Genomic DNA, 10381 nt, shown 5'->3' with positions numbered 1-10381 from the left:
TGGTGCTGCATCCGCTGGACCTGGTTAAGATCCGCTTCGCAGGTGAGGCCGGGCCGGAGGCTGTGAGATGCTGCGTGTCTAACGGGCGGAGCGTTCGGCCCGATCAGAGCTGCCCGGGCTTCTCGCTGTCACGGCCGCGGCAGGACGGTCTGTTGGTGGCTGGCGGCTCGTCCACGATCCGCCCTCAGGCGCAGCAGTTACGTTGTAGTCCTGTGGGTAACGGTGTCGTGTTGCTGGGCAGAGAACTCTGCCTTGCTGGCTGTTCCTTATGGAAACAGCTCGCCTGCACGGTGACATTGCTCTCATTATTCTCTTCTATAGAGATTTTGCCATATCTTTGGGTTGGTATCTTACATTCGCTTGTGGTTGTCAGAAATGAAATACTGTAGCATGGAACATACAAACACTGATGCAGTACGCTCTTGAGTGAATTCCAGAAGCGGGCCCATCTCCCTGTCTAGCTCTGAAGTACAGGGCCTGCAGCACAAAGCGTTGTGTTAGAGCAGCTCCCATGGAGGCAGCAGTGCTGACTGCAGTGCCAGCTGAGGCCGAGCTGACAGACAGCAGCAGCTCACCCTCTGGAGTAACTGAGGGCACAGAGAGGATGAAGCCAGATCTTCCTAGATGTGAATGGTGAGGGAACAGAGACGAGCTGGAGCATGGAAAATTCTAGTTTGTTATTAAGAAAAGTGATTTTTAACTATGGAAGTGATCCGATACTGGAAGAGGTTGCCCACAGAGGCTGTAGTCTTTTCAGCCTTGGAAACATTCAAGAACTAACTGCCATGCCCTGATGTAAGCAGATCTGTTTTGAAGAGAGTTGCATTAGATAACCACTGGAGGCCCCTTCTAACTTAAATTAGTCTGTGCTTATTGTAACGCTATAATGGTGTGGAAAGTACTGAGATAATGGCAAGGTAACAAAGTCTTTGTCTACAGCAAATGAGAATGAGCTCATATGCACCAGTCACAGAAATGAAGGAAAAGAACCACTTACTTTTGGAAAACCTCAAGGATCTCCAACAAGAGATGCCCTCACTTCCACTGCCAACCCTTAAATGAGATCTGGGAAGGGGTAGATCCTGGCTCCACCCCTTCTGGACATTCAGATGCATTGCATGCACCTGAGCTACCCTGGGTTGGCCCTGCCTGCCCACCAGGTGTTCACTGTTTCAGGCCGTGACTTAGCATTTCCACTACATGTTTATATGACGGTTTGGGTTTTTTCCTGATGTCTGCTTGTTAGGTTTTGGTTGGACTCATGAAGACTGTGAGATCTTAAGTCTGTGTCTTAATAGAATAGCTCCTGCATTGGTTGTTGATCGTTGGTAAAATAATTGATTGATGGACAGGTTTGCAACTATGTCTCTGATTTCCTACCTTGTTTAATGTGCATATAAGCCTGATTTAATGGCAGCATGGTTTAAAAAAAAAAACAAATTGCAAAGGTCTTTCAGAAAGGTCCAGTGCTACTCAGTAGGGGGGGAAAGGCTTTACATAGGTGAACTCCTGTTTATTTCAATGGAAACTACAACTGATGCAAAGAGCACAACAATAATATTTGATAGAGGAAATTCTCAGCTACAGAACACATTTTTCCAACATAATCACCACCATTATCTGTGCATGATGAACTTGTATGCCACCCCTATAAAAATCTGCACCAGTGCAGGTGATCCACTGTCACTGCTGAAACACACCACCTTACTGTGCTCACATCCACTGCGTGGTTTCCATAAATGTTCAGAAAGCATTGATGAATGTCAGCAGGTGCAATTTTTTTTTCACCTGGAGGAATTCAGATGGCACACCTTTGCTTCATACACACTTTTGTGTCAGACACCATTCTGTCAGACTGCCCCTCTGCTGCCATCTGTCACATGGCAACAACATATAGCAGAATGTGGTTGGGAAGGTTCAACCTCTGCTGCTGTACCGCCACCATCTGCCTCTGATGTCATGAGCCAACATAACCAAACAGGAATTACTTTTGGAGCCCTCAGTGTGTGTTTTAGGTTTCAGTGATTGTCAAGATACAGAGACCTTGTCACAGTACGCTCACAAAAAAACGATTTTATGTGTGCTGAAGTCTGTCAAAATATACAGGAGTAATGAATGCAGCGCTGAACAGAAAACATCTGAAATTAATGATTAATGTCTTGCTGGGGTATAGAAATGATGCTGACTGTAAAATTTCAATCTAACCTTCTGCCTATGTGAGGAGTAAAAGTGCCTGCAATTTACACTGTCGTCAATAATCAACAAATTGCCTTGCTGTTGTGACAGCAGCAACTGTCCTTACTGCTGTAAGTTGTGTGAACATCTGTGTTCTAAACAAAATCTGTCAAGCAAAGGTTTGCATTGTCTTTGTCTTGTTGGCAGTGACATTTTATGAATGTTTGGCCAATATTTGGTTATTAGGTAGAATTTTGTTTATTTGATGTTTTCCTGCGAATCAATACGAGAAAAGAAGAACATAAGAATTTATGCTGGAAGTAACCTTTGAGTGTTGGCAGAAACTGACTTCGGAGTCAATAACACATGACCTATTGGAAATACTTGGGACTTTATAGAACATTCACAAGAAGAAGATTTAACTTCAAGAACTATAATTTTGGAGTTTCCCAAACTTGTAATAGAAACTTGTTCTCAAAGAGCCCATGCAAATCACTTGAAATATGATAGGAAATTCTTGGCGTGCTAAGAAGAAGAGGACAGAAAACTACAGGTCAAAGCAGTTGCTCTGCAAAAAAGCCCATCAGTGCAGTTAGTCTTCTCAAACTGATGAGAACTTTCCTCCTGCAGAGCTTAGAAGCTCTTTTGTTTTTCTTCCTTCTTTCACGTTCTCTAAGACTAGAATTACTGAAGCAGTAAATCCCACATTGTGCGTGCTTTTAAAATACAGCTGACGAATGAAATATTTACATTGGCTTGCAGCATTGTTTGGAGGCCGTGTGCTGTGGGGTGGCTTTTACACGGTTGAGCCACTTGCTTCCTGCAATGTTTTTTCATTGTAATTTCTTTCTTTCAGTGAGTGATGGATTGGAGCTGAGGCCAAAATACAATGGGATTCTCCACTGTATGACCACTGTCTGGAAGCGTGAAGGACTACGAGGCTTGTACCAAGGGGTAACTCCCAACATGGTGGGAGCAGGGGCTTCCTGGGGACTTTATTTTTTCTTGTAAGTAGAACTGTGTCAGATCCCGTGCAATGTCATGATAAGATATAAACAGCACCTTTCTAAACAGATATAAAAATGGGCTAGATGGCTTAGAAACTTGCAGTCCTCTTAGTATGTCCAGGCCTGTTACCCGTCGTTATGACTTGCTGTTTCATAATGTGAACAGTTGGAGTCAGAGACCTGTTACTTTGTCAAGTACAGTGCATTCCCCTCGATGCTGTGAACACACTAAGAACTTCAGAGATGGTGACATCATTTGTGGAGAGTCCTTTAAAACTTCAAATAAACTGTGCTTAAAAGGTCATGAAAAAAAAGAACCTGAACTGGTATGTTAAGAATCAAAGAACATGATTAGGTTCTTTACTAAAGCTGAATAGTCAACTGTTTGTTGTTTTTTTTTTTAATAATTTTGACAGTTTTTTCCATTGTTTTTGTTGATGTGTTTTGCTTATAAGGACCATTCTCAAATATTTAGTATTTTCTACTCCAGTAGCTAACTGATCTGATTGACTGCTGGTCACTATTAACTGAAACATTTCTGAGAATGATTGTTTGGCATCCTTCTGCAAAGCTCACATGTCAGTTGTGTAGACTCAGCTATTGTTGGACTTCAGTCCTCAAGCTTCACTGTGAGCTCCTATCGACAGTTCAGCTCCTTCAGTGCCTAGTGACACTTTTCAAGCTACAGATGTTGGAAATCAGATCAAGAGATGAAAGCTCAGTGAAATTAGAAAGTAAATAACTACAAGTGTTGGTTTTAATAAAAAGAAGACTGTCTAGTCTAGTTTTTTAGAAGTTAATTCTTGAGACCAAGTAGCTGTTTCAAGATCTAGTCCCACTGATTCCTTCAGTAGTACTTGATCAATTTAAATATGTATTGCTATGGTTCAAATAGTAAATGAATTCTTCAATTCATCAAGCAAACAATGATAGTTAGCTTAAAAATCCTTTCCAAGGTTATCTATCACCTAATGTTTTTCTGATGGTAAGTTTTGCTTTGGTGGGTTGTTTATTTTTTGTTAGTTTGGTTTGGCTTTGTTTTTTAGTTTGTTTTTACCTTTACCAAAATATATCTTATAACTGTGAGCAGTTACAATGCCATCAAAGCTTATAAGAAGGAAGGGAAGCTGGAAAGTCTCACTGCAACCGAACACCTGGTGTCAGCTGCAGAGGCAGGTGAGTTAAATGCAAAAAAGATTAATGTTTTCTTCTGGCCTGTCCATATGCTGCTCTTTCTCTTTGTGTGTCAGTGTTGGTTTTACTCCAGGTGGCAGGTGTAAGTGTTTTGAGTCCAAATGCTTATTGTCTGTAAATAAATTAATGATGTCTGGAATGAATGGATAGTTAACTGTGGTCCTTCAGTTTTGTTCAGAAGTAGCAGTTGTTAAGATACCTTCTGGTCTTGTTTTCATTATACATAAAGCTTGAGTTTTTTTCCATATTTAGTACAACTCTGAGTCCCTAACCATAACTATTTAAATGAGCTGTTATTAGATTGTTAACTCATTAAACATGAAGCGCTTAGATTTGGAAAAGAGAAGGCTTATTGAAATTAGAAATGAATTTGTCATAGATATTTTGAAAATCTTTATGTAAGTTCTAAGTTTTCTTAGAAACTAGATCCAAAATAAAAGTACAATTTTACTCATCATGACTTTTAATACTTTGTTTCTAACACACCTTATTGTGCATGCTTCTGTGTAGGCATTTTAGAAGACTTTTTATTAGGTGCTATAGCAGTCGTTTACTGTTGAAATACACTGTTCAAATGTATGTTGTATTTCAGTAGTCTTTGTAGCTACAAGAAGTAGCTTGTATAAACCTATCAATACAATTAAGTAAATTTCTCATAACTGAGCTGTCCATTGAATTTTGAATAATTGTATATATGAAGATTAATTCAAATAAGAAAGCATAATGAAAATACTGAGGTTTCCTATCTAGTACAGATGGCACTACTGACTGTGGAACAGTGAAGCAAAAAAGAGCATATGCTGAGAATGTAAAAAAAGCTATGTGCTCTATAGAAGTACTCTCTGCATCAGTAGTTCACACTTGGTTTTGAGCTTTGAAGGCAGAGCGAGAAAACAACAGTGTGCCTAAACTTTGCCTCTTAGGAGTAATATGAGTAGTCTTGAAGGATAAGTAGTTTTGTCATTGTAGAAGCCTGTGTTACATTGAACTGAACAAACTGGGACAAGCTTTGGCATGGACAAAATGATCAGTCTAACTTCCATCTGTTCTCAGGAGCCATGACTCTCTGTATTACAAACCCAATATGGGTAACGAAGACGCGACTTGTATTACAGTATGACGCTGGTGTTGATCCATCAAAGCGACAGTACGCAGGAATGTCTGATGCTCTTGTGAAGATATACAAGACAGAGGGCATACGTGGCTTGTATAAGGTAATAGCATTTAAGAAAACTCAAGGATTGACTGGCACCAGTCAGTAGTGCTGTGAAGCTTGCACATACTTGTCTCAGAAAAACCTGCAAGTCATTTTCGTACCAGCTTATTTTTATTCTTAGTCAAAGCAAAGATTACATAAAAAGGCTTAATCTTACAAGAAGCAATTACAGCATTGAAAGGTAGGAAATCATTGAAGAATAGAGTGTAAGTTTTATGTCTAAGCCATCTTCTGAAAATACTGAAATGAGGGTAAACTACAAGCTGCTTTTTAATTGTTTAAAGGCTTCTCATAACTAGGATTTGGATAAAGAGGGCAGCCATAATCAAACCTATACTGCTTCTAGTGTTTTCTTTCATTTCATCTCTTATCTTTGTTTTTCTGACATCTTGTACAATATAACATGACTAAAGTACTTGCTAATGTTTGTCTACAATGGACAGTTTCACAACTGCTCATTTGCCCCCCAGTTATTTAGGTCTGTAATCTGTCATCTCAAGATGCGTAAAATTTGCAGACTTCTAAATATGTTTTGCATATGTGTGGGTTTTTTTGTTCCCTTTAATTTAGGGAAACAGATGGCAACTGGATTTGGACTTTTTGCCTCTTTCTTCCTTCAGGCCATTACATCAAGATGCATTCATCAGTCCCTGGAAGGTGTGAAGAAACCTATTTCAGTTCAGTCTGGCTCTTCTCTTGCAAGTAGTGCTATAGAACAAGAACACTATCTCTTAAGAATTGTCCTGATTACTGAGCATCAACTTCTATTTGCAGTGAAAAATATAGGCTGAAGTTTTCAATCGCCATGAGTTGCAGGAGATGTAATGCAGATGAATGTCTTCTTTTTCCTCATGACCTTAATTTCAGGAAGAGTTCGTTATAGCAGATAAGGAAAATGGCACTGCAAATTGGAAATAAAATCTTGAAATAGTTGCTTTCTGATGCATTTGAGATCAGTTTTCCAAAGAATGGTGTTGTCCTCCAAGCAATTCCATATCTTGCTCTCTGTTGTACTGCTGCTGGTCTGAGCAGCTGTTGTTTGTCCTTTGTGGCAAAGCCTAGTAATGTAAAGCTGTATCAGTCTTTCTTGTAGTGATCAGTGCTGTCTGTTAGGTATTGTTTGTTTATTAAACTGTAGTTTAAGTGAAGTTGTGCTTCTTGAACTTGGGCTGGATTTGTAGAGAGATAGAAGCCTTTCTTTCACTGGTCATCCCAGTAATCTAGTCAGAGATCTTCCACACCCTCCATCCATAGGCTTTGTCCTTTGGCCTCCATCCCTGAGACAGCTGGGGTCAGAGCTGCTCTGCTGCATCCAAGCCGGGAAAAAGAAAAAAATCCACCTTGGGGTTATGCAATTTGAAGATGCCTAATAGATCTGTTGAAGATCTGAGCTCTGAAAAGTACTTTGCCTCACAAAGTTGAATGTCATGCAGCCATCAGCACGTGTTGCTCTTCAAGTCTAAGGCACAAGAGGTCAAAGATTTTAAAACAGTCCTAAGACTGTAGGAGTTTGCACTTTGGGAAAAACATAAAATATCCTTGAGCTCTGGACAAATTGGTAGCTGTCTGGCGTAGCCTGACTACTGTAACATCAGATGGTAATATTGTCCTTGGCCTCCATGCTTCTTTATTTGTGTTTTCAGTCTCATTCTTTTTCATTGGTGATGTAGAGGCCACAGTTAGAGCAAAGCTTATAGAAAACAGTAACAAAAATGGGAAATGCGAAAAGTTTAAGGAGATTTAAAATATAGCATCATCAAGACTGAGAATAACAATGCAGTGTGCTAAGAACAGCCAAAGAAATCCTAGCAGTGCTATATGCTCATTACCAAGTGAAAATAGGAATATTGGACACTTCTGTTGGACAGTTTAACCTCTGGTAGGCAAGATTATATTCTCTGAGGATAAAGTATTTTTTCCAGTCTAAATGTCTAAAACACTTCTCTATTTTGCCATTTTTTTCGCTATTTTCCTCCTTGCAAATGTGAAGTTTGTAAGCTAAGTGACCTCCTATTTCTTTGTTTTTGCGTATAGCAAAGTCCATTGGGATCTGATCATCTTGCATTTAAATGTAGTTCAGAGAGAAGAACTTTCCATAAAATATGCTATCATTCTTTGCCTTGAAAGAATCAAGATGGCATAAGGACATAATGGCATTCTTCCAGAATCTTTCTGCACAAGTTGTCAGAGCAGGGCACTCTAGTACTGCTGGTCTTTGGTACTGAGAACCCAACTGAAGATGGTGCTACACAGATTGCAAGGGGAATTTGCTACATTTCCTCTAAACATATAGCAGAAGCTGCTCTGGCATGAGTTTTCACAAGCACTTCAGGCAGTGTTCTGAGTATTTCATCACTTTTTTCCCTGCTTTTATCAAGAAGCACAGGCTTTGCTCTATGCATTTGCCTAGGTTCTTTTTCTTTTTGGCAATGACATCTGAAATGCAAACCAACTGGATGCTTTTCTTTTGTTCTGGATCTTCCACACTTACATTTGTTTAAAGACATATTTTTTTAATCCATATCATTAATTGTTCAGAGTTAAATGCTTTACCATTTCCATGTCTGATAACATATTTAATTTTGTCCAGTCATCTAATCCTCCAAAATGGAATTCAAGCAGGACTTCTTTGAGCAAATATTGACTTTGTCAAGCTCTTATGGAAAAACTCTTTTAAATATATGTTTCGACTATTAAAAATAATAAATATATTAAGACATATGATTTTTCTTTAAATTATCTTCACTTTACAGTCATACTGTAGATAAAAACTAAATGGCAAACTTTCATGGAAAAAGAAGGTATTTGTGTGAAATTCCAAAAATAAGAAAATTGAGTAGGATTGTCATTCCAAAACTTTCCTAGACAAATATTTAATTAATGAGAAAAAATCAGTTTTGCCTTGAAACATTTTTCCCTAGGAACACATTGACTCAAATTCCTCCTTCTTTATGATCAACAGAACCCTCTGTCAGTTCTTATTTTGCTGAAGCTGATTGGCAGACAGTTGTCTCACTTGTCCTTCCTGTCTGTTTTAATACTGGCCTACCATTAAAGGTTCTTCAGTGTTTGAAAGTTTTCCCCAGCACCGCAAGACTTGGAGCGTGCTGGTATTCATTTAGCAAATGTCATCAGTAGATACTCTAGGACTCTTGGGAGCAAGTTATTCAGATTTGCTGGCATAAATTTAAGAGTTGAGCACTCTTAAGTGTTGTTTAACATTCTTCTCTTGTTAGTGGGGAAAATTTTACCTAATTCCCCTATGATATACATCATTCTAATGCTTTCCAAGTAGAAAGCAATTATTTTCTCTGTCATACAACATTTTTACTGTAATAATGAGTATACAGTTAGGAAGATTTTTCCTTGCTATCACTACAGCATTTCATACTGTTCATACCTCTGCTGACCCAGAAGATTTTTTCTTTGGTACTGTCAATAAGTTTGTTCTTTGTCTGTTTCTCCTGTTACTTGTTTTTGTTTGTTTGTTTGTTTTTGTTTTTGTAATAAATTATTATTTATTACCAGTGAATTTTCTTTCTGATCCAGGTTTTCTGAAAACCAAAGTTGTCCTTTCTCATCTGTTGTGTCCTTTACCTTCACAGAATTCTATGATTACGCTCACAGTTGACAGAAGATTTTCGGTTTGATTCCACATGTTCGCATTTGGGGAACTATTTTGTTTCTTTTTTTCAATTTTTTACATAGCGATATGCGACTTTTGTTAGCCCTCAATTCATTTCATTGGTTTGTGGTTCCTGACAGTTTATGACCATTGTTTTCTACTGTGAGAAGAAACTATTCCTCATCTATTAAATAGAAGCCCTAAGAATCAATACCTGAATGACTATAATATCTTGAAGAAATGTATAGCTTTCAGAGAGCTAATCTCTGAAGTGATAGAGGCTCTGTATGATTTCTATGCCTGCTGTTGTTTTTGCTGTGTTTTAATTTTTCTTTAAGTTAGGGGTGTATGACTAATTTATCTTTTTGTCTTGATACACAACGGACATTCCAATGGACCAGGAATGCTTCCCTTCTCTTCCTCCAAGTTTAGTAATATGTTCATTTGTCTGCATTCAGTGTTCTTTGCTTCCAGTTTAATCTAATGTAGATATTTGTGTCCAGACATATATTTTATATTGCTCTATCTTTCCCAATTGGGTCATGGAAAATAAGATAAAACTGCTCAACACCAGCATTTTTTGAGAAGTTTTGGTTCTTTGACTCCTTTAACCCACGTTTTGATCATTCGTCCTATTATAAATTTTCCCTTTGCAACAGTTTTCAGCAAGCTTTTGGCTTGTATAAATCGTTTCCAGTCAAGATGATTAATTCCCTATTTATTTGCATTTTTCCAATATAAGGCCCAACTTTCCCAAAAGAGAATGCTTCTCAGAAGCCATGCAACTGTCAGCTCATTTTCAACTTATCTCCTCTTGCTCCTGAAGAAACTCATGCCTTGTACCTGTAGAGACACTTCCAACAGTACCTGTTTTCCACCTTCACTTCAACTTTTTTGAAGGCAAAGGTTTCTGTAAATTTCTGTGCTATACTCTGACTGTCCATTACTGCTCCTTAGAAGTGTGCAGCATTTCCCATTGGTTTAAGAAGGAAGCTGTGGAGAGGCCCGATGGCGGCTGCAGCTCCTCACAGGGAGCGGAGGGGCAGCGCTGAGCTCTGCTCTGTGCGACAGCGCCAGGGCCCGAGGGAACGGCATGGAGCTGCGTCAGGGGAGGGGCGGGTGGGGGTCAGGGACAGGGTCTGCACCAGAGGGCGGTGGGCACGG

At 39.1% G+C, this 10381-nt stretch overlaps 1 protein-coding gene across 1 annotated transcript in view; it reads left to right on the top strand.

Moving 5' to 3' along the window:
- The first annotated feature begins 6 nt into the window (after positions 1-6).
- SLC25A32 (solute carrier family 25 member 32) overlaps positions 7-10381 on the top strand; it is a 16511-nt gene continuing 6136 nt past the window's right edge. The window contains exons 1-4 of the mRNA XM_010709203.3: positions 7-42; positions 3032-3182; positions 4273-4358; positions 5430-5590. Of these exons, the coding sequence (XP_010707505.2) occupies positions 3082-3182; positions 4273-4358; positions 5430-5590 (348 nt within the window). The 5' untranslated portion in view covers positions 7-42; positions 3032-3081. The remainder of the gene's footprint in view (positions 43-3031; positions 3183-4272; positions 4359-5429; positions 5591-10381) is intronic.

Source organism: Meleagris gallopavo, chromosome 3, assembly GCF_000146605.3.
Source record: "Meleagris gallopavo isolate NT-WF06-2002-E0010 breed Aviagen turkey brand Nicholas breeding stock chromosome 3, Turkey_5.1, whole genome shotgun sequence".
Lineage (NCBI taxonomy): Eukaryota > Metazoa > Chordata > Aves > Galliformes > Phasianidae > Meleagris > Meleagris gallopavo.
Note: the sequence above shows the minus strand (reverse complement) of the source record. Positions and strands in the feature narration are given on the sequence as shown.